The sequence below is a fragment of the Suncus etruscus genome, chromosome 17 (genome assembly GCF_024139225.1).
Source record: "Suncus etruscus isolate mSunEtr1 chromosome 17, mSunEtr1.pri.cur, whole genome shotgun sequence".
Lineage (NCBI taxonomy): Eukaryota > Metazoa > Chordata > Mammalia > Eulipotyphla > Soricidae > Suncus > Suncus etruscus.
The window spans coordinates 62,967,448-62,995,113 of NC_064864.1; the positions used below are offsets into that span (position 1 = coordinate 62,967,448).

The window sequence follows — 27,666 nt, forward strand, 5'->3', positions numbered from 1 at the left end:
CATGTCTGGAAATTCTTTGCTGTGACATAAAGACCAAGAACCGAAGCAGGTGGAGTCAAGCACTGAGTCTCCTTTTATAGCTAAGACCATGGCTTGCCACTGCATGAGAAGTGCAGCTCTCCACAAAGATGGTGGGAGGACTTCCGTCTATGTCTATGCATTGTCCATGTGCTGGGCATCCTTCCTGACCCTTTGTCTTGGCAGTTGGAGAAGCAGAATTGCTCCATGTTGAGTTCATTTGTGGTAGAGTTGCCATGTGGTAGAGTCCTTGGATGAAGTTAACATGAAGGGATTCTGGGCATGCAAATTAATATGGATGGGGTCCTTGTCTTTACTTAGGAACCCAGCAAAACCTGAGTGAAGATGAAGTGGGGCAGAGTCATTTTGTATCTGCTTGAAAAGCCGAGAGAGTTCTGGGGAGCCTGAAAGGAGCACAGATGGTAGGAACCACATGGGGTGCAGACACAGACCCTGTCCTCCTGGAGAGAGCTCCATGATCTCAGAGAGGAAACACACAGATTCTGGGAAAACGCTGAATCCTCTTTGAGCAATGATGGATAGGCAGAGCCACAGGAAGTGTGACACTGGAAGTGTCAGAGCAGAGACACTGCCGGATGGTGGCTAAAAAAGGACTGTCCCCTAATTTTGGAGACTAAAAGCTCAAGACCCATTTATCTGGTGGGCCCTTCTATCCAGACTTTCTCCTTTAAAAGGGTACTGGTGATCTTTGCCCCTTTGGACTTGGAGGAGCATCACCTCAGTCTCTCGTCATGAGCAAATTGTGGTCTATATCATGGCTGTTGTCATTGAGGTCCCACACTGATGTATCCTTTTGCCTCGTGAAAAACCTTCTCTCAAAATAGTGAAGTTCTGCAGGGGGTAAACATATCTTGGGGGAAAGAGAGACAAGAAACCAACCCACAACCACAGTCTATTGTGATGACAGTTGTTTGGATACCACCTAAACTCTGTCCACCCTTCTCCACCTGTCACCCAAGATCTTCTCTTTAGAGAAAGTTCACAATAGAGAGCTGGCTTGTAGACCCTTCTCAGAGCTCTTCACCTTCTGATTCCCAGATGGTTGGAGCTATGCATTTGCTGTAGGTATCAGCATGATTGCCCCTTCCACCATCTATAGGGCAGGGTCAGGCAGAAGGAGGTAGATGCAAAGCAGGGAGAGGTTCCTAGAATAACCAACCATCAGTGGGTGCATAAACACTTTGCTCCTAAGTGCAGCTGGATGCACCATGGGACAGAAGCTGGACAGAAACGATGGGGAGAGGCAGGGACTTGGAGAAGGTATTATCATAGCTTAAGAACAAGGCTGGGGAAGAGGGAAGAGGAGGAGGTTAAACACTGACCAAAGAAGGAGCCAGCAGATTTTCACCAGCTTCAGAGCACAGGAGAAAGCACTGAGCCTCCAGGACTCTGGCACTTCTAAGCCAGTTGGCAGGACTCCCCGACCCCACCCCATCCTGACCCTGATCTGCTGCTGCCAACATGTGGCCAGAAAGGGACTTTTCCCACAGGTGTTGGCCTTCCCTTCCTTCCCAGGACACAGCTGCTGCCACTTGAACCCTCTCAGGGCCCCAGAGAGGAGAGGGATGCTGGGCTGTGAGGGCAGGCAGCCTGCAGTCTGATCTTACCAAAGAGACCAAAGGGTCTCGGACATCATGGCTGCACCCAGCTGCCCTGCCTCAAGCTTGGGGATGGTGGCAGGAAGCAGTGCCCTATCTTCCTTAAGGACAATGTCTGTCCAGAATCCACTGAACTTCCAGCACAACAAACTGAAACCCACATGGGTTTCACCTCGTGGTAGTGGGACCTCTTGCAGGCATCATCATATCTGGATCCTGAGCTGGAACCAGAAAAGGAGCCTGCCCTTCAGGATGTTTCTCTGCACCTTTGAGTTAAACCCTGGTGTCTTCCAGGCTGACTGCTCCCTCCTCAGTTCAGTTCACACCTATCCGTGTGTGTGTGTGTGTGTGTGTGTGTGTGTGTGTGTGTGTGTGTGTGTGTGTGTGTGTGTGTTGGAGGATTTCTTAGGACTAATATGGCACCCCAGAGCATTTCTTCCTCTGTGAAAGGGAAATGAAAAATGTAATGCTTGGGGGGAATGCTTGCTGCAACAGAAAAGTAGGGGTTTTCCTGTGCTCAAGGATGTTCTTTTTCTTCTCTCTATCTCTTTCTCTCCAGCACCACAGGGCTGAAGATAGCCTTTGCTGACTGAGCCCACACTCCCCAAACACACAGCTTCTATCCCTCAATTCCAGTACCTTCCAGGCAAAGTGAGGACTTAGCCCCCTGCACAGCTTATTCATTTTCCAAATCCAACCCCCTAGGAATTTTGTCCTCATAAGATAAACCCTCCTAAGTGAGTACCACAAGTGACTGTGATGCACTTGGGACTGAGAACACCCTAGAAATTGGCCTCAGAAGTTCTTTTTCTGGAATGAGCTGGAAACATTCTTCTTTCTAGCTCTGCTGGGACACTGGCCAGAGGATATGACATTGGCCTCTCTGTGAGAGTTCTGTCTTCTGGAGAACTGCAGTTAGGTCAGGGGCCAGAGACCCCTAGATTGTGATTAGAACCAGGAAAGCAGGAGCCAGGACCCTCAGGAAATCTTTAGGCTAAACTTCAGTCAAGTTCAGGGGTGATATGGCTGCTCTCAAGGAGGTGGTTAAACCAAGGACCCCAAATGACATGGTCCCAAGGCTCACCTGATCAAGACATCAAGAAGGAAGGCAGAGATCCCATAACTTACTATTGCCCCCAGATGAACCATACACTTCCCATTCATGGTGACATCTTCTCTCAGGGGAATAAGAGGAATCTGGGGCCAACTGCAGCTATCAGAGTTGCAGTGGGAAAGGACTGGACCCCCTCAAATAGAAGGCTCATCAAAGGCCAATAGTAACAGAGGGAGACAAGGACCACAGAACCAACACAAGTTTCAAATACCAAAGAACACAAGATTAGCTGCAGGCTCTGACTGCTGGTGTCTAGGCAAGAGGTGGCTCTGGGCATCTGGATGTGAGTCCTGGCAAAGCTGGGGCTGCAGAGAAGTTGCTATAAAAGACATTGGCCCCAACCTGTGCTGAGAGGGATGGTGCCAGGGAAGATTTCTCTAGCTGCTGCTCCCCACCCTCTCACTTCCTTATCAGAAGACCAAAGGTAAGAATCTCAGAGCAGAGACTGAAACCGAGGCGCAGGCGGTAGGGCGTTTACCTTGCATGCGCTAACCTAGGACGTACTGAGGTTCTATCCCCCAACATCCCATATGGTCCCCTAAGCCAGGGGCGATTTCTGAGCGCATAGCCAGGAGTAACCCCTGAGTGTCACCAGGTGTGGCCCCAAAACAAACTCGGGGCACAGAGAGGGAGGAAATGGGGAGATGCCTGACAGCTGTCCAGTTCCTCACCCTATGAGTCATTCCCTTCCAAGCTTCTCATCTTTCACCTCACGAGTGTTGATTCATCACCTGTTGGGATTGTTCTCAATTCTGGAGACCATGGAGCATGGCATAGACCTTGGCCTGCCATCAGGGCAGGTTTAGATCATCATGCTAAATGATGATCACGGGGTCCTGAAGGCCCACCAAGGGCCCATGGCATGGGGCATGGCAGAGGTAAGGAAGGTCACATCTGTGAACATAAAGAAAGGCTTCTGTGAGGATGGTCCATGGAAGCCAAGTCTAAGGGACAACTCTACTGCAAGCAGGGAAGGGCATTTTGAGAAAGGAGCATTTACTCTTGTTGGGGTGACTCAAATAAGCAGTTTACCACTGGAGGTGCTCAGGGACCATATGGTTCTTGGAATGCCTGAAGGAAGAGATAAGGGGGTTGACATGTAGCCTCATGAGTGCCGTTGAGGGGAACCAGCTTGTTTTCTCAGAAGTCTGATCCCCAGCTAGGCTGATTTTCACTCAGCCTCATTTCATCTCTTCAGTAAGTTCTTTAGAAGCATGAGGAGGCCTGATCCATGACTTCTTGCCTCAGCTGTTGAATGTTTTTAGGGCTATGGCATCACAGAGACAGAGCCACCCACCCTTATCTGCTTTATAAAAATATATTATTATTATTATTATTATTATTATTATTATTTTGGGATTTTGGAGTGTCACACCTGGTGGTGCTCAGATGTTACTCCTGGCTCTGCATCCAGAAATGGCTTCTGGCAGACTCGAGGGACCATATAGGATGCCGGGTATAGAACCCACCTTTGTCCTGGATCAGCCATGTGCAAGGCAAATGGCCTACTGTACAACCACTCTGCCCCACCTCCTCTGTTTTATCCCCATTTTCTAGATTCACCATTGAAGGCCTCAATTATGCTCCATTGAGAAAGGAATGCTCCTTACTTGGATTCCCTCGACTTGAACTGCTCACCTTTAACCCAGAGTTCTCAGAACTATGACTTCTGTGTCTTCTGTGAGCCCCTCAGGATATTTCTCTATCCATAGGCTTCCTGGGGTTGATTATAGGCCCAAATAGAATCTAGAATAGGGCAGGTGCATTGGGAATGTTGTCAGCAGCAGCTTCTGGACATACCCTACCCCAGGACCTCACAATTCTACTCCAGGCAAGAGTACAGACATCTACGGAAGGTTGGTTATCGACCAGAGTCTTCCTTGTTGCATCATTCATCATAGTCCCATATGAGAAAGAACCCACATGTCCCCCAACAGAACTGCCAACTCAGCAATGCTATATTTGCACACTTTGTAGCAATAAAAATGGAAGCAGTTGTTGACAGTGTAACACAGGTAGCTCTCAGAAAGGTGTGCGGGGTATAAAGTTGATGTCTAGATGGGTCCATTTACATGAAATTCCAGAACAGACCAAACTCTTGGGACATTACAGCAACAGAAATCCCAGCCTTATTGGGTAGGCAGGAAAAATGGCTCAAATGAGAGGCTCTGGGCAGCTAGGGGTGTTTTCCTCTGTGTCTTACCCAGAAATACACATACCTTTTCATTTTTATACTTTTATACTTATAATTCCATACTCAAGTCTTAGAGTTAAGATTCATGCACTTTGGGGAAACATTCCTTGTATCATACACAACATTACAAGCTCACCAACCTGAGTTTGATCCCAGCTTCCCTGAGCCCTGCCAGAAATGATCCCTGAGTGCAGAGCCAGGGGTAATCCCTGTGCACTACCACGAGGTATGGCTCAATAATAAGCAAACAAAATGCACTTTAGAGTATATTAATGATTTGACAAAGTGAAGAAAGGCAAGGTAAGACCTGGCTATGGACACAGCTTCTCCTCTGCGGGGGTGGGGTGGGGTGAGGGGAATGGAAATAAAAAACTACATTCTTATCTTCAGGTCAAGGTGCAGCTGATGTAAGTTCATAATTCTTCGATAGTAAATTTGATGTTTCAAACTCAAGAAACCTGAGCCTGAGCAGTTTAGTCACTGCTTTCATTATTTGTATGGTTTCAACCCAGCAATGTTATTCAGGAGCTCCCTGTGCCCACCTCTACAGAGTGAAAGAAGTGATGCCTCACTGAGCACAAGAGTTTCTATTGTTATTCAGCTCTGCTGTGAGATAGGTTGCAGTCCATGTTCCCCAAAAATATAGGAACAGGTGGTGCTGTGGCCTGGGAAACCCAAACTCTTGGCAACCCAAAGAATTGTGAATTGGGACTCCCAAAACACGCTGCCAGCTGAAAGTAGATTTTCCTTCCTTGAAATCTCACCTTAGAAGCAGCACAGCTCCTGGGTGGAGCGGGCCTGTGTGTTTATGATAAACCTTGATTCAAAGCCAGCCCATGCCTCTCCCGCCCTGTCCTCTGAGAAGTCCAAAGGAGAAAAGCCAGTGATAAAAGGCTGCAGCCAACTACAGGACTCAAAGCAGGGTTGCTGGTGCCACACAGTAAGTCACGGCTGGCACAGACTGGGTAGTGCAGGGACTGCCCACTTCCTGTGCTGGGGGCTAGAGTGTGGGCTCACCACCTGAGAGAAAGAGTGTACATGACTCAGATCACTGGACATCCATTGGCTTTGCTCACTGTTTTTTCCTGTTTTTTCCTCCATGTAGATGCTGCCCTTGTGGACCCTGGGCCTGCTCCTGCTGACCACAGTCACAGGTGAGGATATCTGACCCATCCCTTGGGAAAGAACCCGTGTGTGTGTGTGTGTGTGTGTGTGTGTGTGTGTGTGTGTAGATGTTGTCATCTGGCAAGGAGGCAGGAGGATCCTTGATTTTATCATCACCAAAGCAATCACTGACATTCTCAGCATAATCAGGAGTGAAGAAACACAGTCCCCACCATTCAAAGGGCACAAAGCCTGCATCAGATGTGCCTGGCTGAGCCTGGCAGTCTCTCTATGGCATGAGACTGAGGAGCTTGATAAGTTCTTGGCACTTGGTGAACATAGAAGACAGACCACTTAGAAGTTCTCTAGCAGAGGTCATTTTGTTTGAGCTTCTTATTTGAGGGTGTTTGGGGGGACATGTCCAGCAGTGCTTGGGGGGTACAGGTGGTATTTAGAGGGCCCCATAGTGCCAAGGATAAATCCAGGGTTCCCATATACAAGCATATTCTGCAGACTTTTGAACATTTTCCCAGTTTGAGGGCAAAAAGGTACCCAAGGATACTCAGGAATTTCCCAACTTGCCTGAGGACTAAAGAGACTTAAATGTGTCATTATTGGGGCCCCATCCAGATAGTCAGGAACAGCATTTCAAAGAGCAGAACTGGGTATGCAACTTTGCGTTACACAGAATGACACCCCAGCCACAGGCCCCAGGTCTAGCAAAGATGCTCGTCCACTGAGTGGCTGAGATGACCTGGCATATAATCAGGCTCATTCAGTCCTGTTTCTTTCTTCTGCTCCAGGGAAGGAGATTTGCTACAAACCTTTTGGCTGCTTCTCCAATGAGAAACCATGGACCGGCATTTTGCAGAGACCCATAAGCCTATTTCCTTCGTCCCCAAAGGAAATCAACACCCGCTTACTTCTGTACACGAATGAGAATCCCAACAACTACCAAGTAAGAGCATGTCATGATGCCTTGGGGGTGGCCAGAGGTATCTACACTGGTATCCTCACTTGCCATCTGATGAATAAATTTATTGTCTGGGAACTTGGCAGCTGGAGCTCCACTATCAAGGAGAGATCTGAAACCTGAAACCACCATAGCTTCTGGAACTGTAAATCATGAAGGTCTCTGACCAGTTATGAACAAGCCTCTTCAGCTCCCACACACTGGAGCAGGAGCATCATATTCTCCCAGTAGTGGGAACCTATTCCTGGGAGGATGGGGTCTGAATAGCATCACTTGAGAACTTAAGTTATAAATGTCCCCAAAACTACTATGTTCAGAGACAGGGAGGGCAAGCAGTGCCTCTGAGGGAGCTAGAGATGGGCTGTGACAATCCGCTCCCAGGATTTAGAGGACAGTGGTAAAGAGGGGGACTATATCTATGTCAGAGAAGAGGTGGGAACCCCAGGAGAGCCCCCATTCTCAGAAAGCTGCCAGGAGCTAGTAAGACAGGCTTGTTCCAATGTTAGTGACTAGAAGAACAAGCTCAGACAACTTTATATTTATATCTTTTGCTTTACTAACAGCACATCTGTAATATAACATTATTGGATGATTAGGTGTTTGGTTCATTTCTTAAGCATGTCATATCCCTTTCCCTAGATTAGGAAAGTTCTCAGATTCTGGGAACAGCATGGTGGATCCCAAAGGGTGAGGAGTGAATGAGTTGGGTGAGGTGCTTAACTCTAGGGGGTTGATGGAAAGTGGATAGAAGCATTGGGATAAAGGGAGCCAGAATGATAGCCTAACAGGTAGGCACTTGCCTAACATGTAGCCAACCCAGGTTCCATCCCAGGTATCCCCTATGGTCTCTGAGCACACCAGGAGTGGTTCCTGAATGCAGAGCTAAGCATAGCCCCTGAGCCCCACCATGTATGACCCAGAAACAGAAGAAAAAGAGAAAAAATATTTTTTAAAAAAAAGTTGGGAGAAAGGGTCAGCTTTATGGAGTGCGTAGAAACTAGATTCTGGGTGGTGATTATAATAAATAAAAGTCAAATGCCATCCTTTCTGATTGTTAGAAACCAATAAAAATATAAAATAAGATGTGCTCAGATTTAAGCAGTTTATATCTCCAAGCCCCAAGCCAGTGTGGAGAGCCAGGTGTCATTTTTAGGTATCTGCTAGGCACTAAGTGACAGACTACCCCTGGGAGTCAGTTTAGATAAGATTATGCTTTAGGTAGGACTTGGGATCTACTTTTCATGTTTCATGCCCATGTAAATTTTTAAATCCATAAAACAAAATATGTTCCAATTACAAAAACAATTATGTAGTAAACCCATTATTAGTTTAAAAAAAGACAAAAAGACCCAAAAAATGGGATATATTTATCATCATACTAACAAGAGCTAGACAATGACTAGTAACTACTGCTCCTTAAAATAGCAATGAGTCTAAGTGATATTATAAGCTCCTTTAGTGGCAGTGTTTCCCAAGCCACTGGCTTTGTTGATTAATTTCATAATGAACACAAATGCTAGGTTTCAGTTAGGGTTAAGAAAAATGAAAAGTGTGTGGAGCCTGGATCAATTTCTATTCTATTCTAGACTTCTCAAGAGCTTCACAGTCTGAGTCTTACTGAGTCTGGGTATTGGAAAATGCTGACACTCCAATTCCTGTCTTCTCATTACAACAGCTCATCAGCTCCACTGACCTCAGCACCGTTGATGCTTCAAACTTCAACTTGAACCGCAAGACACGGTTCATCATCCATGGCTTCATCGACAAGGGAGAGGAGAACTGGCTGGTGGACATGTGCAAGGTAAGAACCCCTAGTCTGTCCACAGCCCTAACCCCTACAATCATATACCTCAGAACAAATGCAGGAGCAATGGATTCTTCCAGAAGCCACCATAGAAAGTATAAATCCTCCAAAGCCTCCATTGTCAAAACTCTCCCAGTCAAATTCAAGTCAACCATATCCTCTTGAGGATGGAAAACTCAGAGCCCAATGAGGAAATCTCAGAGGTAGAGGTGGCCTGGCTTTTGTCTCAGAAGGCTAACATAAGGCCCTGCGTGACATAGAAAACCTTACTCTTTAACCTTACTCTCTAAAACACCACTCTTCTTCTTTTTTTTTTTTGAAGTATGTAGCATTTACTCTTGAGATCTCTCAAATATGACTATAACAGATTCTTAAAGGTAGAATTTAATTGATCTATGTTAAACTCTTGGACAAATAAAATTTTTTCAATTGGTGGTAACATTGAGATCATTTTTTTTTACATTTTTCAGTATTTTTTGAAAGAGGAATTACATTTAAACAAAATAATATTATAATAGTTTGGAATTAGGAATGAATAACAATGTGGGGGAGGGAGGGAGAGAGGGAGAGAGAGACAAGAGAGAGGGAAAGAGAGAAAAGGAAGAAAGGGAGGAAAAGAAGAGAGGGAAAGAGAGAAGAGAATAAAAGAGAGGGAGAGAGTAGGAGAGGAGAGAGAAAATAGAGGGAAAGAGAGAAGAGAATAAAGGAGAGAGGAAGAGAGTAGGAGAGGAGAGAGAAAGAGAAAGGGAAAGAGGGAGAAGAGAATAAAGGAGAGAGGGAGAGAGAACAGGAGAGAGAGAGGAGAGAGGGAGAGAGGGAAAAGGAGAGAGAGAGAGAGAGAGAGAGAGAGAGAGAGAGAGAATTGTGAACAAGGAACACACCTTGAACCCAGTCAAAATGGGTTTGATCCCCAGCACTCCATATGATCCCCAGAACTGCCAGGACCACTCCCTAAACTCAGATCTAGGAGTAAACCCTGAGAATTGCCAAGTGTGGCACTCCCCACTTCACCCCCCAAAAATAATGAAAGGTAATAATGATGCTCTCATTCTATACCCACACCCAAACTAATAACATTACTGTGCATCTTTTCTGAGTTATTTGCAGATTCTTCCTATCTCCCTCTGTTCCTCTCTCTTTCCACACATGTTCATAAATTAATATATATATATAAGTTGAAATGGAATATTTTGTGGCTTTGCCTACATATTAGTAGATATAAAAGGAAAGCATTAAAATATAATGATTTATAGTGTAAAACACTGGTATTCTATTGAACTTTCTGTGATACTAAAGATCTTCTATATCTGCTATCTTTTCTATCTTTTCTCTTCTATCCCAAGGCACTTGAAATGGAGCTAGTGTTATAGGCAAAGTGACATTTTAATTGTATTTTATGTCAAACACCCCTCTTAGTGACAGTGCTAAACAGGACTGTTCCAAGGTTATCGTGAATGTTAGAACTGTATTATTATTTTTGACATCTTTTGAGCATTACATACTATACTGATACTGTGCAAATTATTTCACCTGTTTTTAACTCTTTACGCCATTTTAATGCTCCTAGTAAGATAGTGAAGAAGATGGTTATTACCCCCATTTTATTGATGAGGAAAGTTAGGCATAAAGAGTTCAAGGCTGAACACAGACATGGAATGCAAGACCAGAACTAGTCCATGATATCTACATATTTAGCCCATGAGCACTGCTATCAGGGGTTTAATCAAGTAATTGTACTTAAGGGCTCTTTGTTACTTTGGGTGTCAGAATTCACAAGTTCCAGAAGAATGTCATGGGGACCTAGAGACCTAGAGAGTCTGAATCAAGAATCTGAGGTCTATCATAATGGCTATAGCTATAGCCAACTCCTCTCCCTGCCAACCAATCAGTGACCAGGGCATTCTCCAAAGAACAAAAGATATGGCGAGTTTACCTGCATTTCCCCTAGGACCAGGATCAGTACCCGGGGAGTAGACAGTAGACACACCACCTGATAGGAAAAAATGAAGATCCAAAACTACTCCTCTTGTCCTTAGACCAGCCAGTGTACCCTTTCAAGCCTGTTTCCACATCTGTAAAATGGGAACGCCCACTACAGTGCTGGAGACTTAGCACAGATGGAAAGACTTTGCATATGGCAGAATCCACATCTGGTAATGGGAACTCCACATATAAGGCCGGAGAGACAGCACAGACGAGAAATTCTTGCATAGAGTTGAACCCTGCTTAATCTCTGGCACCGTATGTGGTTTCCCAGACAATGCCAGGCGAGACTCCTGAGCACAGAACTAGGAATTGCCTCTGAGTGCCAGTGTACATTTGACCACAGTGCAATACAAGAAAGAAAAAAAGAAAGAAAGAAAGGAAGGAAGGAAGGAAGGAAGGAAGGAAGGAAGGAAGGAAGGAAGGAAGGAAGGAAGGAAGGAAGAAAGAAAGAAAGAAAGAAAGAAAGAAAGAAAGAAAGAAAGAAAGAAAGAAAGAAAGAAAGAAAGAAAGAAAGAAAGAAAGAAAGAAAGAAAGAAAGAAAGAAAGAGAAAGAAAGAAAGAAAGAAAGAAAGAAAGAAAGAAAGAAAGAAAGAAAGAAAGAAAGAAAGAGAAAGAAAGAAAGAAAGAAAGAAAGAAAGAAAGAGAGAGAGAGAGAGAGAGAGAGGAAGGAAGGAAGGAAGGAAGGAAGGAAGGAAGGAAGGAAGGAAGGAAGGAAGGAAGGAAGGAAGGAAGGAAAGGAAGGAAGAAAGAAGAGAGAGAGAGAGAGAAGAGCAGTTTGAGCTCAGAGAAATAGTACAGGATTTAAAGTGCTTGCTTTGGGGCTCGAGTGATAATAGAGTGGGTAGGGGAATAGGACATTTGCCTTGCATGCTGCCAAATGGGATTTGATCCCCTGCATCCCATATGGTCGCCTGAGCCTGCCAGGAGCAATATCTGAGTGCAGAGCCAGAAATAACCTCTGAACATTGCCAGGTGTTTCCCAAAACAAATATATTTAAAAAAAAAAAAGTTTGCCTTACATACAACCAAGTGGGGTTTGATTCCTGTCACCACATATGGTTCCCAGGAGTGATCCCTGGGCATAGGACCAGGCGCGCTCCGAACAGCTGCAGGTGTGGCCCAATCTCTCCTACCTACTTTGCATGAGAATGTGGGGCTCACAGAGGCGCTAGGAGGAATGATAAGCAGAAAGGATACCGAGAGGCTGTCAGACCAGATGCTTCCTCTGCCAGCCTTTCGTGGGTCAGCGGGTTCTCCCGTTGTCTTCTTCAGAAAATGTTTCAGGTGGAGCAGGTGAACTGCATCTGCGTGGACTGGAAAGATGGCTCCCGCACGCTCTACACCCAAGCTGTGCACAACATTCGCGTGGTGGGAGCAGAAATCGCCTACTTCCTAAATGAGCTGTCGGTAAAGCCTGGAGCGCCCGTCCGGGGCTGGTGGCAGCGAGACACTAGCATATCCCATGCTGTCCCCAGGTGCAGCCCGGGCACCCCTGAGCAAGACAGGACTGGAAACCTAGATGCTTCCAGGGTCTTTCCAAACGTGCCAGTTTTCCTTGGTTCTTTGTTGGGAGCTGGGGGATAATTTTATTTAAGCTCTCTGAGGCTTGGCTTTTTCTCCTGCAATAAATCCTCCCTTGAGATCAAGCTGGGTGGGAGGTTTATTTTGGAGGCTCCCAGCGCCTGGCCCTTGACTGCCCTTTAAAGACCAAGAGGGTCCCTTGCAGTTAATGTGCAGGGCTGGTACCTCCCTGCAGTTGACTCAGCGGCTCTGGTCCCGCGCACTAGCCTACTTTTCCACTAGGGGGCGCTAGGGCACCAGCTAGCGCGGCCCTAAGCGGCTACCTAGAACTGGAGGTGGGTGGGTCCCGAGTTCCCAGCCTCGGGCCTCTTCTCCCTACTCTGTCCTGGTCTAGCAGACAAGGGCGCACCTAGGCCCAGGACCTGACGCACTCTCTCCATAGAGCAAGCTGGGCTACCCGCTGGAGGACGTGCACATCATAGGCCACAGCCTGGGCGCACATGCAGCAGGGGAAGTGGGCAGGAGACTTGGAGGCCACCTGGGCAGGATCACAGGTAGGGGCCACAGAGGGGAGGTGGGGTGTGGGGCTGAATGTGGGGACCCGCAGTCCTGAGCACTCCCCCTATTAAGGCCGCCCTCTTCTGTGCTCCAGAAAGGATGTTCCGTGAGTCCAGGACTTGGTTGGGGCTGGAGCGATCCTTGGGTGGGTAAGGCGTTTGCATTGTACGTGGCGGACCAGGGTTTGATCCCCAGCACCCCATGTGGCCCCACTCCAAGACATTCCCTGAGAGCAGAGCCAAGTGTGCAACCACCCTAGAAATAATAGCTATCTGCACAGTTTCATGTGTATTAAGACATACATATATGCTTGGAAATAAAAAAGCATTTATCTTTTAAAAAAAAAAAAAAAAATATATATATATATATATATATATATATATATATATATATATAGGGAACACATCAGACCCATGACTTAGGGTTATTATTGCTAAGTAAGGCAAAGAAAAACAATGTGAGCTGACTTTTTGTTTTTGTTTTGCTTTTGTTTGGGGTCACACCCAGCTGCACTCAAGGGTTACTCCTGGTTCTGTGTTTAGAAATCACTCCTAGCAGGCTTAGGAAACCATATGGGATGCTAGGGGTCAAAACCAGTTGGCCATGCGCAAGGCAAATGCCCTACTCACTGTGCTATTGCTCTAGCCCCACTGAACAGACTTTAAAAAAATTCATTTAATTAATCTGTTTCCACAGTATTTGTGTTCAGGCAAGACACGAGTGTTCATACTCAGGCTGAGATCTCCCACATATAAGTACTCAGTACCTAGTACAGCTCTGCAACACAAGTGTGTACATGGCACACAAAGACAACTAATTTGTGCAGTCAAACCAGCACATAACTCTGGCAAACAATTCAACCCAGTCTCTCAATGAATGTTTCCCTATTGGGTGAAGGTTCTTGTTGGCATAGATTTTTTTCAGTTGGCAAAATATTCTTAATTGTACCTTCACGCATTCTACCCATTTCCCAGTTAAGAAAAATGAGGCTAATAGGCATTTGACTGGGAGCAGGAGCAGGGCTAACTCTAGGCCTCCTGGTCCTGTGTGCCAGGCTCTGTCCACTCTCTGCTTCACTTGGGAGAGGATTTGGCCACAGCTTCTGCTTCAGGAAACCAACTGAGCCTGGGCATTTGGCCACCGAGTAGCAAGCACCGTTCAAGGTAGAATGAACAGGGACTAAATAGTCCTCTGCAGTGAATAGCCTAGACTGGGAACAGAGACTAACATCTCTAGACATGAGGGATGTGCTAGGCTCGTCTTTAATGGAAAAGATGTGGAGAGAAGGTGAGAGGTGAGTTCATGGTGGGTTGGGGAGACCACTTAAGAGAAGCGGTAAGGAGCAGTCTGAGTATGTCCAGAGACTGGGGCCTTGGAGTTAGCATGTAAAACTTGAGCAACTGGTGTGAATGGGGACTGGGATAAAGGAATGGGGTTGCCTGACTCCAGGCAGAAACACTGGGGCTTTCTGAACATTAACGATCTCCAACCTTGTCCCAGCTTGTGGCCTTGTCCCGCTGCAGACCCTAAGTTCAACAAACCCCTGGTGATGGGGTATCCAAGAATCCTCTCACTCGGTTTGTAAGTACAGAGTTGAGGTCTTGGTTTGTCTCAGACCCATCTTCTCTGTCTGCTCTCCCTTGCAGGGCTGGATCCCGCCCAGCCCTGTTTCCAGGGGGGGCCGGAGGAGGTGCGTTTGGACCCATCAGATGCAATGTTTGTGGATGTGATCCACACGGACACAGCCCCCTACATCCCAAATCTGGGTGAGTTCCGCTCCTCTTCCTGGCATCGCAGTCATCTGGGAGGACAGTGAATGTCCCCCAAAAAGGTCCTGTCCCCAATCACATGTGTCCTGCAGAGGTAGCATTCAGAATAGTTCAATAGTTCAGAATAGGCAGGCACCAGTCACCAATAAAAAGTCAATTAGGGTACAAGTGAGTTCAGCCTGCAAACATGTTAATCTCCTTGTCTGTGAGTTTTCTGAATGTGAGTGGCACATATGTTCACTTTTTTGCTTTTTGAGCCATACTTGCAAATGCAAAGTTTGTTCTTTGAATTGTCTTCTCCATTGACTCAGCCAACTGTGGCTGCAGTGGTGCAGGAGAACAATCTGGCACCAGGAACCCCTAGTTCTCTGCTACTACCTCAGCCCTTTTATTGTTCGTTTTGTTTGTGTACCACAAGAACCAATGTTCAGGTGACATTCCTGGCTCTGTCCTTGGGAATCACTCCCCGTAGAGTGTAGCATTAAATAATTAGCGATGGTGGTGGATAGTGAAGGATGGATGGCGAGATTTTTCCCTGCCATCCCAGGCCACGTGGCTCCGCAACCCCAATCCCAGGTTTAGGTGAATGGCGGAATCACTCATCCAGAGACAGGCATCAGGAAGCATCAACTTTATTCATGCCCTATCCACCACATGTGTGGTGGATTTTAAGCATTCAGCCATTCTTAGCTAGCCCTGCATCTTAACTCCTTTCAGCCATCTTCCCTTTCACCTCCATGCTGGCCAAAGACCAAAAGACAGACCCTAATCCCCTGGGTCAAAGGCCTTTTATAACCTTTCAAGACCACTCCCCGGAATGGGAGGGTTTCAGATAGGTACACCTAAACCCAGGGTGGAGTTACAGTAGAAGATCATGTGGGGCTCCAGCCAGTGTGAGTTGCCTCCAAGGCAAATGCCTTAACTTCTGTGTCTCTCTGATCCCCTCACCCTTTTTTACCAAATCTTTTTATTTTTTATTTTTTGAGGGGCAGGTACACTAGGCGGTGCTCAGGGATTACTTACTCCTGGCTGTGCACTCAGGAATTATGACTGGAAATATTCAGGGAACATATGGGATGCCAGGGATTGAACTTGTTTCATCTGTATGCAAACAAGCAATTTACCTGCTGGACTATTGCTCCCACCCTCTTTTTTTTTTCTTCTTCAAATCTTTGGTTACAGTTTGTTTTGTCAGATATTACACACATTTATATATTTACTTTTTCTAAGTTAAATTTTCATGTATTCCAGTTTAAAGATTACTTTCACATAAATATTTTATATTAAATATCATATTTAATTAAATAATTCATATAAAATGTTTTGATATTGAAAAGCATTCCCTTTCCTGGCATGTTTCCTGTTTTTTGTAATGATCTCACTGAGCATTTGCTGCATTGAGCATTTTTTACACATTAGCACATTAATCCTTGCAACGACCTTTGGAATAGTACATTTTTTGCTGTTTTTCAGCTAAGGAACTCAGACTCAGGTAAACTCATTGTCCAAGATAGCATAATCTACAGATAAATCCAGGAGGTGATCACATCTATGGGTTTCAAATTACAAAATATTGAGCCATCATAACAATATAATATTGTGCGATCACACAATTCCAAGGAGGCAGAAATCAATTGGAAAACTCGGTAAGTAAGAAAAATTTCTTTTTGAGGTTGTTGCGGTAACTTCAGTGGTAAAACATATGCCTAATTTGCATGAGGCCAAGTCAAATTCCTGCTTCTGTATGACTCCCAAGCATGGCCAGGTAGCACAGGGCCAGAATAGCATTGTGGCATCAGGCCCAAGCACTGTATCATTAAGAATGGTCCTTGGAGCCCCCGAGACTATTGGTACCCACCAGTATAAGTCAATAATGGCTGTGCCTCTCCCTGCAGACTGACACATGTGAACTAGTGTGTATTCATACTCTCCTCTGTGTTTTTGTTTTCTTCCCCTCCTTGTTTCCTCTCCTCTCCCCTTCCTCTTTGTCAGACTCCAAGTGCTCATCTCTGAGAACTTCCTGGAGGCCGCACTGTGGTAGCCATGTGTCCTCTCAGGTTGGGCTAAGATACAGAGTCTCTCTGGCCATCCACAATCCAACTTGGGGTTGTTCTTCCCTTTCACATCCATGCCTGCTATTTTCAGGTTTGGGAATGAGTCAAAAAGTGGGACATCTGGATTTCTTCCCTAATGGAGGCAAGTACATGCCTGGGTGTCAGAAAAATATTATCTCGACCATTGTGGATATAAACGGACTCTGGGAAGGTAAGTATGGGAGCAAGCCAGGTGGTTACTGTGGGGCTGAAGGCAGCAGGTGTGGGCGGGGAATCTCAGGGCCAATTGGTCAAAGCCATGGTAAGAGCTCCCTCAGCAGCCTGCTGAGGTGAGTGATAGGCACCTTGGCATCTTGGCACCTTCCCAGCTTTGCCTTTGTCCCCTAACACCTTCTTAGCAACATGAGCACCATGTGTGCTCTTCTGTCCTTCCTCCCTCCTCCCTCCCTCTCCTTCCTTCCTTTCTTTTTCCTTTCTTCTTCCTTCCTTCATTCCTTCCTTTCTTCCTGTGTTGAAAGAAAAGAGGGCCAGAGGTCAAAGAACTAGTCCAACAGGGAGGGCACTTGCCTCACAGGGAGCTGACCTGGGTTTGGTCCCCGCCAAAGTCCTCTAGAAAACAACCAGTAGAATGTCCTGTGGTGACTGTCCACTCTCCCTGTGCACCATGTATGGAGCAGAATAAGGTCCTTACCCCACCCCTGAAGCCATCCTGTCACTCCTGAATGCCTCATGCCTGACCCCTGGCCGGTGGGATGAGTATGCACCTGGCAGCCTCTCTCAACCCTGACCTGTGCCAGGCACAGAGCTGAAGGGCAGAAAAGGACCCTGGACCCACAGTTACTAGGCGAGACCTCAGGTGTCTTCATTTCCCTCAAGTCTGTCAACATCAGTCATGGATACTTCTCACTGCTGCAGTGATCAGGGACATGACCCCCTCCAAGGTGGTAGAGGAAATTCCTCTCTGGATCATCTCTGATGATAACCCAGTCTTCATTAGAAAGTCATTCATGACTTCATTTGGCTTTATTTGATTTCATTCAGAAGTCAAACACCTGACCTTTTGTATCTAGGAACCCGTGACTTTGTAGCGTGCAACCACCTAAGAAGCTACAAGTACTACTCAAGCAGCATTCTCCAACCCAATGGCTTCCTGGGCTACCCCTGCGCCACCTACAATGATTTTCAGGAGGTAGGTGACATTAGAGACCTTGGGCTGGGAACAGGACAGAGATGAACTTTCACCACAGAGAAACTTCTAGGATGCTGAGCCTCGCACAGTCTCTTCCTCCAGAGAGTAGGGTAGGCAGATTAGTCACAGAGCAAATGTGGCTGTGCTGGCCCTTGCCTACATCTCCAGTTTTACCTTCTGGAAAATTACCAGTCTACAGAGATGAGGACAGTGAAGCCTCCAGCATCACTTTACACCAGTATTAACTTATTATCACTTTTCCCTCAAATTATGTTGGAGTAAACTAAAAATATTAGGACACTTTACTCATCTCTCAGCTCTTATCTCTGCAGAATAAGGTCATTCTCAAAGTGGTAATAGTCAAGACATTTAATGTGGATGTATTTATATTTTCTAGTGTTTCACCAACATTCAAGCTCTACAAGTATGTAAATAGTATGCTGAGTCCAAAGCTCCTCAAACTTATTTGGTCTACTGCCCCCTTTCAGAATAAGAGTAAATGGCTCCTAGAAAACTCTAAGCAAAGGAACAGAAAGTGCCCCTCAATTGCACCTGAGGCTTCTATTTACCCCTACCCCCAACATTCTAGAGTCCCATAGGGGCACCAGATCCCCGACTTGAGGAAACACCCTGCTAGTCCTAATTTTTTCTTTATCTATTTCCTTCCTCCCTCTCTCCATCCTCTTCTTCCTTCTCTGCATTTTTCTTTCCTTCTTTCCTTCTCTTCCTTCAATACTCCTTTACATCCATCCTTTCTTCCTTCCTCTTTCCATTTCTTCCTCTTTTTTCCATCCCCTCCTTCCCTCTTCATTCCTTTCTTACTTCCTTCTTTCTCTTGCCTCTATAGTAGATATAAATTTTGCCTTCTTTTTCACCTTTAATCTATAACAGTTTGGTTCCCCTTTTCATTGGTCTTCCAGGTGAGGTATTCAGTAGAAGTTCTCACATTCTGAACTTGTTTCTTTGTGATCTGGTGGGTGATAATTGAGTTCGTCTCAGTGGATCACACCCAGGCACTTTCTTGTCAAGTCTTGGTCCTGCTATTTGAAACATGAATTTTATTGCTCAATCTCTGAGGTGTTAACAGCCGCCAAACTCAAACCAAGATGAAAAATTTGAGTTTCTTCCCAGATTCACTGGGAAAAGCAAAATCTGAGACTTTTAAATGGTGTATATATATATCAAAACCAATGTGGGACCACAGTGACAGTGCATTGGGTAGGATATTTGCCTTGCATGAGGCCACCCAGGGTTCAATCCCTAGCACCCCAAGCCTTATTTGGTCCTCTGAGCCTCACCAAGAGTAATCTCTTGACACAGAGCCAGGAGTATGCTCTGAGTACCAACAGGTGTGGCCCATAACCCATAAAATAATTAAAATCAATCAACACCTGTGACCTTGATATCCAGGTGAATTGCATTTGGGTAAAAGGAACATCATATCCCCTGGGTCTATGAGGTCATTGTGTTGCTTAGTTGGTTATGGTCGGAATCTGAATAAGAGTATACAAGGTCTCCAGCACTTGTCTCCTTCCTTCTAAGTTGAATAATACTTCACACTCCATGTGTGAGGGATGTGGGAGGACACACAATGCAGAACAAGTGTCACTGGGCAAAAAGTTCAAGTCTTACCCAACTTTCTCCTCCAAGCCAATGATAATTTCCTGAGCTGTCAGTCACTTGGACAGAGCATCAAAAAGACATCAGGCCTCACTCTTAAGAGAAAAAACTCACAGTACAGGGAAGATGGCATGAATCTTCCCTTCCTCTGCTCTTCTACTAACCTGTTATCTGTTTCATGTATTCACTAGTATCACCTGACACTCCTCTTCCTATTAATTTTATTGGTTTCTGGACAGGACTTCTTTTCTCATTAAGTGCCCTTAGATTTTCCAGATACTTCTTTGGGTGGTTTGAAGTGTCCAGCACAGTTGTCTGGGAGGTTCTGATGATGGGCATGAGATCAGTGACTCCCAGCAAGCGGATATGGATGGTTGATGGGTAGATGTGTAGACAGAGGGTGGATAGGTGATGGAATGAGTGAGTGAGGGCATGCGTGAAAGATTACTATTAACAAACTAATTTTGTTTTGTTTACTAGAATCGTTGTTTCCCTTGTCCAGCTGGAGGATGCCCCAAAATGGGCCACTATGCTGACCAGTTTCAGGGGAAAACTAATGGTGTGGAGCAAACTTTCTTCCTGAACACAGGAGAGTCTGGTAACTTCACTCGTAAGTTTTCACTTTAAAATTTTATAAATTCTGGCAAATAATGACCAGAGAGATAGTATAGGATTCGATGTTCTTATCTTGCATGTGCCAACTCTGGTTTGATTCCCAGCACCAAAGATGGTCCCCTGAAAACCACCAGGGGTCACTCTTGGGCACTGAGAGTCCCTGAGCACTTCCTGGACCCCACCAAAAGAAACACTTCTGGCAAATAATTTTGAAAATCTTGCCAACCTATCAAGACTATTGGTAGCAACTTACAGAAACTCCAGCTGACTGTAGGAGAATGGAATGAAATTGTCTTGGGTTTCATGCTGCCTTTAAGCAACAGCCCTGATCAGTGATGTGAGGGCCTGGTGAGACTGGTTCAGGCTGGGTCACTGGTCCACCCACCACTGCGGCAGAAAGGAGGGAACCATTATCACAAAAAGAAAGGTGGGCAAAGTCATTATAAGTCAAGAAGCCATCCAGGCACAAGCCCCCCATGCACACACACTGTGTGTAACTTTCCCTAGATTTCCTCTGGGAGAAAAAAGGCAGAAGATAGTAAAATCAATATATATTGCTAGAGCAATAGTACAACAGTGGGGTTCTTGCTTTGTATGCAGCTGACCCAGGTTTGATCTCCAGCACCATATATAATCTCAGAGTTCCTCCAGAAGTGATTCCTGAACCCAGAGCCAGGAATTAATTCTAAGAACTGCAGGATGTAGCTCAAAAACAAAACAAAATTAAAAAAGATAGTACATCCACATCCTTTGGCTATAAAATATATTCCAAGGGAATTAATAAAATCACTGTGTTGTTTTTTTTTTTGAGGAAATTTAAATGTCTTTTTTTTTGTGTGTTTGGAGGCCTCATCCAATTGTGCTCAGGGACTCTGACTTAGGGCTCACTCTGAGAGGTGCTCATGGGACTATAGGTGGTGCAGGAGCTCAAGTTGGGGACTGTTGCATGTGAATCAAATAACTTACTCCCTATCCTCTCCAACCCCCAATTAAATATATATATCACCTTACAAAATTATTTTCAATTCATAGTATTTCCTATATGTTCACTGCCAGTACTCACACTGTTTATCATGAAGGTCTTATCATGTCAAGTCTTATATGACTGTTTCATTAACTCAGCCATTCCTTTCTTACAACATCCATAGTAAAGTGTTGGCCTGTGTGCATAAGCAAGTGTGTTCAAGGATGTTCTCTATATTGCTGTTTCTTAATACAAGATGTCAGTTGTGGGGGTGATTCCTAGCTGTGCATCAATTGGAAACAACCAAATTCTACCTTTGAAGTATGAAGTAAGTGGAAGGAAGTATAAACCCCTAAGTCATATCAGGTGAAAGAGTCAAGAGAAAAACAGCATCACATCTCAAAGAGAGTTACAGGGGAGACATAGCTCCCAACGAGTTCCAATGAAGGCACATTTTTGAAAGCACTTTCTTAGCCGTAAACTGAGTTGAAAAACTGGACCTGGGTGCCATGGTTGTATTCTTTTACATGTATTTGTGTTCATATGGAAGTGCTCAGAAAAAGCTCTAGAACCATTGTATCAGTCCCTATGCACTCAGGCAGTTTGGCAGATCCTGTCCTCAAGCCATGAGATGACAGTGGCAGCCTTCCCTCCAGTTGCGACAACTCAAAATAGCTTCAGACCCTATCAAATGTCCCTCCATGTGCTAATCACCCCTGGCTGGCCACCATTGGAATGGATTGATTGCATTTGGAGAGCAAACTGGTAACCTCAGAAAGACCTAGGGATGGAAATCAGGTGATTTGGGGATAATAAAGAGGATTTCATCCACAGCAATTGAGGACATGTGTACTGCCTGTGAAAATAACAACAAAGCCTCATGGAGATCATGAAAAACATTCTAGTGCTTTATCCAAATGGGGGAGCTTAGACATATCCCTCTCTGGACACAGATGCCATAATTGGCAGTGCTAACACTCACTACCTTGTGTCTACACCCCACCCAGAATCTGAAATCCTGGCACCCCACATTCATCCAAGGGAACTATTAGTCATACTATTCGTTCCTTTGCTTTATGGGATGTTCAGAGCTTGGAGTCAGAATGCTTCAGTGGGATAATTTTCTTTTCCAAGGAGATGGACTAAGCATATTATATTTCTCTGGATAGGTTGGAGATACAGGGTCATAGTCACACTCTCTGGAAAAAAGAAAATGAATGGCTTCATCAAGGTGGCTTTGTATGGCAATAATGGAAACTCAAAACAGTATCAAATTTTCAAGTAAGTTTAATGCTAAAGAGCAAGAAAGAGTTCCCCTAGCAGGTTATTCATCAGATTGGTGAGAAACTACTTTCTAAATCTGGCCATCCAAACCAAAATTACAAAATCACAAAATTCCTGAATCTTTGGGTGCCAATGCTGGAAGGAAGCCTGTGCATTGAATGTATTCACCCCATTGCACCCATAGAAAAGTCTGTGCTGGGGTCTGGGAGGTGGTTCAGAGACCTGGAGAGCAGGTTTTGCATGGAGGAACCCTCTGCTTAATCCCCAGCACTACATGATGCCCTTAACACTGACAGGAATAACCCACTCCTCAAAGTAATAAATTAAGACAAGACGGTGTGCCTTTCTTTTGGAATGCCAATGGCTGCCTCTTAATTTAGGTGGATGGATTTCAAATTCTCAGACAAGACATGTTAATATTGCAACTATCTCCCTTCCTAGTCACTCACACTGATACACATATGTAGGTAGGGAAGCTGTAACCCAAGGTGTGATAACTTCAGCACCCAGCTCTGGATGGGTTTACACAGAGGTGCTTGGTAATTCTTTTTTGGGTCACACCCAGCATCGCTCAGGGGTTACTCCTGGCTCTGCATTCAGAAATCACCTCTGGCAGGCGCAGGGAACCATATGGGATGCTGGGATTTGGGCCACTGTCCTGCATGCAAGGCAAATGCCCTACCTCCATGCTATCTCTCTGGCCTGGTAATTCTTGGTAATAGGTGTCACATACACACATGCTATAAAATTAGATTCAGCTTTTGCACTTTTACGTAATTTTCACATTAAGGCAGGGTTCTTGGACCATGCCCATGCTAATTTTCAGATGCTTATAGCAACTTTTGCTGAACTCCATGCATATGTAAAGCCCAGACATGGTATGAATTAGTTCTATAATGAAATTATTTACCAGGCCACTTCCCATAGCAAACTTCCCTTAGGGGCAAGCTAAGACTATGAAACTTTAGAATGCGATATTTTCAAAGGTATGTACTTCACATAGATTTTGTGATTTTTCAGCCTTTTTATTATGAAATTATTGGAGTTATTTGCAGAAAGCTAACAACAGTCACCATTACTTATAGAAACCGTATGTTGGTATCATCCTGTTATCCTTTATCTGGCTGATAGAATATTTTACGCTGATGTTTTCAGAGGCTCCCTCAAACCACAAGCAAATTATATGAATGACATTGATGTGGACCTTGATGTTGGAAAAATCGAGAAGGTCAAGTTTCTCTGGAACAAAACTTTGCTAAATCTCTTGAAACGCAAACTAGGAGCTTCCCAAATCACTGTACAACGTGGTGAAGATGGGATTGGGTATGTATCTTTTATCTTAGTCTTAGTCACCTAGTCACTTTGGCACCTCAGTTTTATTGTCTGCATATCCTGATCAGTCTACCCTTAATATGTATATTTGTTTCCCTGTATACATATAAATTTATCTTCCAATATGTTTGTCCATCAAGGTTCTTCTAAGAACAATTTGCCTGCCTACTGATCTATCCACACACTTACCCAACTATTTGTATCAACTCTACGTCTATCCACCTGGCTAACTTTAAAAACTCAAATCTCACTTTCCTTAAGCCAAATTTTTCTTGGCAAAATTAAGGAAGACCTAAATAAACAAAAACAGAGTCTAAAATAGAAAAATATAAAACAGTTTTATCTCAAACAATAGGAAAAATACTCAAGCAGAAATCTCTGAGCTAATGTCAATTGGGTACAACTGTTATGTAGTTGATATTTTGGTGACATAGCCTGATAAGGATAGAAATTATTGGAATCTAGATCACATTAATAGAGTCTTGCTTTATATGACAGGACATGGCTATCCTAAAAATACGGGGAAGGAAAGGTGGCCATCTTGAGAGAGAATAATCAGGAAATTAAAGATGGTAGAATTTAAAGGAAAGTTAGATACCAAAACCTCAATAGCTCATAGCTGAAGATGGAGAGATTTGGAAAGTTAAAAAAAATTGTTTAGGCTCTCACAGTGAAGCCAGGGGGATGAAATTGCCCTTCAAAATGTCTCAAACCACATACTAAGGCCCTGCTGTGCTGTGTGACGCAACTTTGCCAATTATAAATTGTTAGAGTGTTTGACTTCTTGACATTCTATGGAGGATGAAATGTCACTGTGCCATACTTCCTACAGTCACAGTGGAGCATGAGTATGTGGTCCAAGAAGGACTAAACTCAAATCCTCTGGTATCCAATCCAGTCCTTTTTCCATTCTTCTCATACAGCTCATCCAGCAGGAGTGGTGTTCACTGACTGAACATATAGACTGAAATGTCTATATGACTGGCAGTGGTAGCAATGTCTTTAGGTAATAGAGGGTTGGGTACAGTTATTTATTTCAAATATAGTATAGCTCAGACACTAAATGAGGAAGTCCCCACCTCATAGAACTCCCTTATCCAAGTGCTGCCTTCTGTAGCTGAGCCTTGGGAGGAGGCTAGTGCGGCCAACCATCCCTTCTAGACAAGGATCTCTCTCTATGAGATCCTTCCTTCCTACCTACCTGCCTTCCTTCCTTCCTTCCTTCCTTTCTTCCTTCCTTCCTTCCTTCCTCCTTCCTTCCTTCTTCCTTCCTTCCTTCCTTCCTTCCTTCCTTCCTTCCTTCCTTCCTTCCTTCCTTCCTTCCTTCCTTCCTTCCTTCCTTCCTTCCTTCCTTCCTTCCTTCCTTCCTTTCTTTCTTTCTTTCTTTCTTTCTTTCTTTCTTTCTTTCTTTCTTCTCTTTCTCTCTTTTTTCTTTCTTCTCTTATTTTAGACACTGTAGTTTTCAATATTGTCAGGGAAGGGGTATCATGCATATCACTTACCTCCTTTCAGTACTCAGTTCTTTCCAGAGTGATTATTTCCAACCATCATTATCATAGTGGTCCTTTTCTTCACCCTAATTGCACTCTCTCGCTATTTTTGGCTTCCTACCATGGACTGATCCTCCTGGCCCTTGTCTCTATAGTCTCTATATAGTAATACCATGCTATCTTTTTTATATATCCCACAAACGAGTGAAACCATTCTATGTCTATCCCTCTCACTCTGACTCATTTCACTCCACATAATACTCTCCATATCTATTCATGTATAAGCAAATTTTGTGACTTCATTTTTGCTAACAGTTGTATTTCACTGTGTACTACAGTTTTGTTGTCCACTCATCTGTTCTGGGGCACTTGGGTTTCCATTTTGGGATTATTGTGAATAGCATGCTTGGAAAGAAGACTGAAACTTGTGCTGGACCCAAAGCTGATGGACCTTCAGAGACCCCTCCTCCAGGAGAAACTTTGGCTTGACCCACATGTTTCACCCTCAGCTCAGTAAGAAGCTTCTGGAGAGAGGGTGTTCCTGGGTGATTTCACTCAGTGAGACCCCCTTGCACTGGGTCTGATGTAGTAGAGGTCAAAAGGATCTAAGTTCTAGACAGTTGGCTAAATGTTGTTTACTTAACTGAAGCCTCATTTCCAGCTGCCAATGCATCTTTGTTTTCCTCTGCAGGTATAAATTCTGTAGCAAAGATACAGTGAATGAAGATGTTCTGCAAACCCTTTACCCTTGTTAAAAACACACTGCTGCTCATGTGTCTTGGTGCCAATAAATTTTCTGATGCTTTTAGTTGGACTACGAGTTTTCTACCTACACCTTCTCCATGTTCTGGATTTTCACATTTTGAAAATTTTGAAAATTTTCACATTTTGAAAATGACTTTTAGAATTGGAGTCCACTTGGCCATGGGTAATGCTTCAATGTCCTGCAGTCTGCCTCAGCACTCTTTCTCAGGACTTAAGGGACAGTGGATTATTCTTATGTCTCTTATTTCCTTAGGTCATCCAGGTTTGTACTATTTGGCCCACCCAGATCTTCCATCCTTTGGTCTGGGAAGACCTTATAAGAGCTCTCTGTAGTTAGTGTCACATTGAGCCATTATCATGAAGGAAAAGGAGTCTTATAAAGAAGGTTGGAAGATAATATAGGGGTTCAAGGACATGACTAACATGAATTGCATCTGAGTTTGATTTCCAGCTCCACGTGATCCCCTGAGCATCATCAGGTGTTCTGCCAGGATGATTTGGGTACCACCAGCACCACAGGGCCTGAACAGCATGGATTAAGGATTCTTGCATTGAGTGTTCATGTGGTTGACTAAGAACCATCTGTTCTTGTTCTGGGCCCAAAAGTGACAACCCTTCAGAAACCTTTCATCCAAGAGAAACTTTGGCCTCACCCAACTGATTTACCCTTATCTCAGTTATAAGAGAACCACATGGGGCCCCCAAATCTCTTGAGTACAATTCCAGAGTGACTTTCCCCTACCCAGATAAACCTGTGTACACGATGCAAAGCACAAATGATCCAGAAAAGTGTGATCACATACTATCTCTGTCTTATACCCTCCTTCTTATACCCTTATACATTATATCTTTAAGTCTTTACATTTATCTTCCCTGAGACAACCAGTCTTTTCCATAAATACCCGAGGTTTACATGTCTATGCCTATATATCACCAGCCCCAGTACATGGTAGACCCAGCGAATACCATCTCACCTTGCTTTTTGTATGAGCAATGACTTGGATGTTTTTCTCAAGTACAAGAAAGCAAGAGTTCAAGGACTCTGTCAGCAAAAACAAAACAGAAAAACAAACAAAAAAAATTTGGCAGAACACTCTAAGCTGTGCATCTGAGCCCTGATTGCAATCAAACCCCTCAGGAGTATATGGTTCTCAGCTATGGTTCTCAGCCCTGACTGCCTCCATTACAGATGGATGAATAATGAAATAGTTGTATAGTTGGGAGGTTCACCTCTGCTGCGGGACAGAGAAGTTTTTCTTTTCCAAATATTCAAGCTTGGGGGGTGGCTAGAGAAAGCACAAAGAAAATAATATACAGGCCATTACTAGCCTTCTGTGGGATTTTCACCTGCTTACACAGTGCTCAGAAAAAGTTTATTTTTAATCACTATTATCCTCTGGAACAAATGTAGCTACTTTCTCAAGAGTCCCTTCGATGAACCATCTGAAACGGCCATTCTCAGGGGCCAGAAAAGTCAGAGTGAGACAATTTGAGGTGATTCTTTTCACCATGAGAACAAATCACTTCCACATCCACACAAAGAGTTGTTACTTTTTCCAAAATTTTTTTTTTGAAAAGGACTTTTTCTCACATTATGATTTTGTTTCTTGAATTCTGGGGCCCTTCCACACATGGGAGATTTTGCCTGACTTGTCCCCCTACAGCCCCCCCCCCCCCGGGGACTGTCCCCCAC

The 27,666-nt window shown here is 44.5% G+C and overlaps 1 protein-coding gene across 1 annotated transcript; it reads left to right on the forward strand.

The window, feature by feature from the left end:
* Positions 1-6,050: 6,050 nt before the first annotated feature.
* On the forward strand, positions 6,051-25,963 carry LOC125994927 (pancreatic lipase-related protein 2-like). Its single transcript, XM_049764491.1, has 12 exons — positions 6,051-6,099; positions 6,853-7,007; positions 8,698-8,823; positions 12,085-12,219; positions 12,776-12,887; positions 14,538-14,657; positions 16,806-16,925; positions 17,785-17,903; positions 20,004-20,133; positions 22,272-22,383; positions 23,542-23,709; positions 25,900-25,963. The coding sequence occupies exons 1-12, from the start codon at positions 6,051-6,053 to the stop codon at positions 25,961-25,963; spliced, it is 1,410 nt and encodes a 469-aa protein (XP_049620448.1).
* The last annotated feature ends 1,703 nt before the right edge of the window (positions 25,964-27,666 follow it).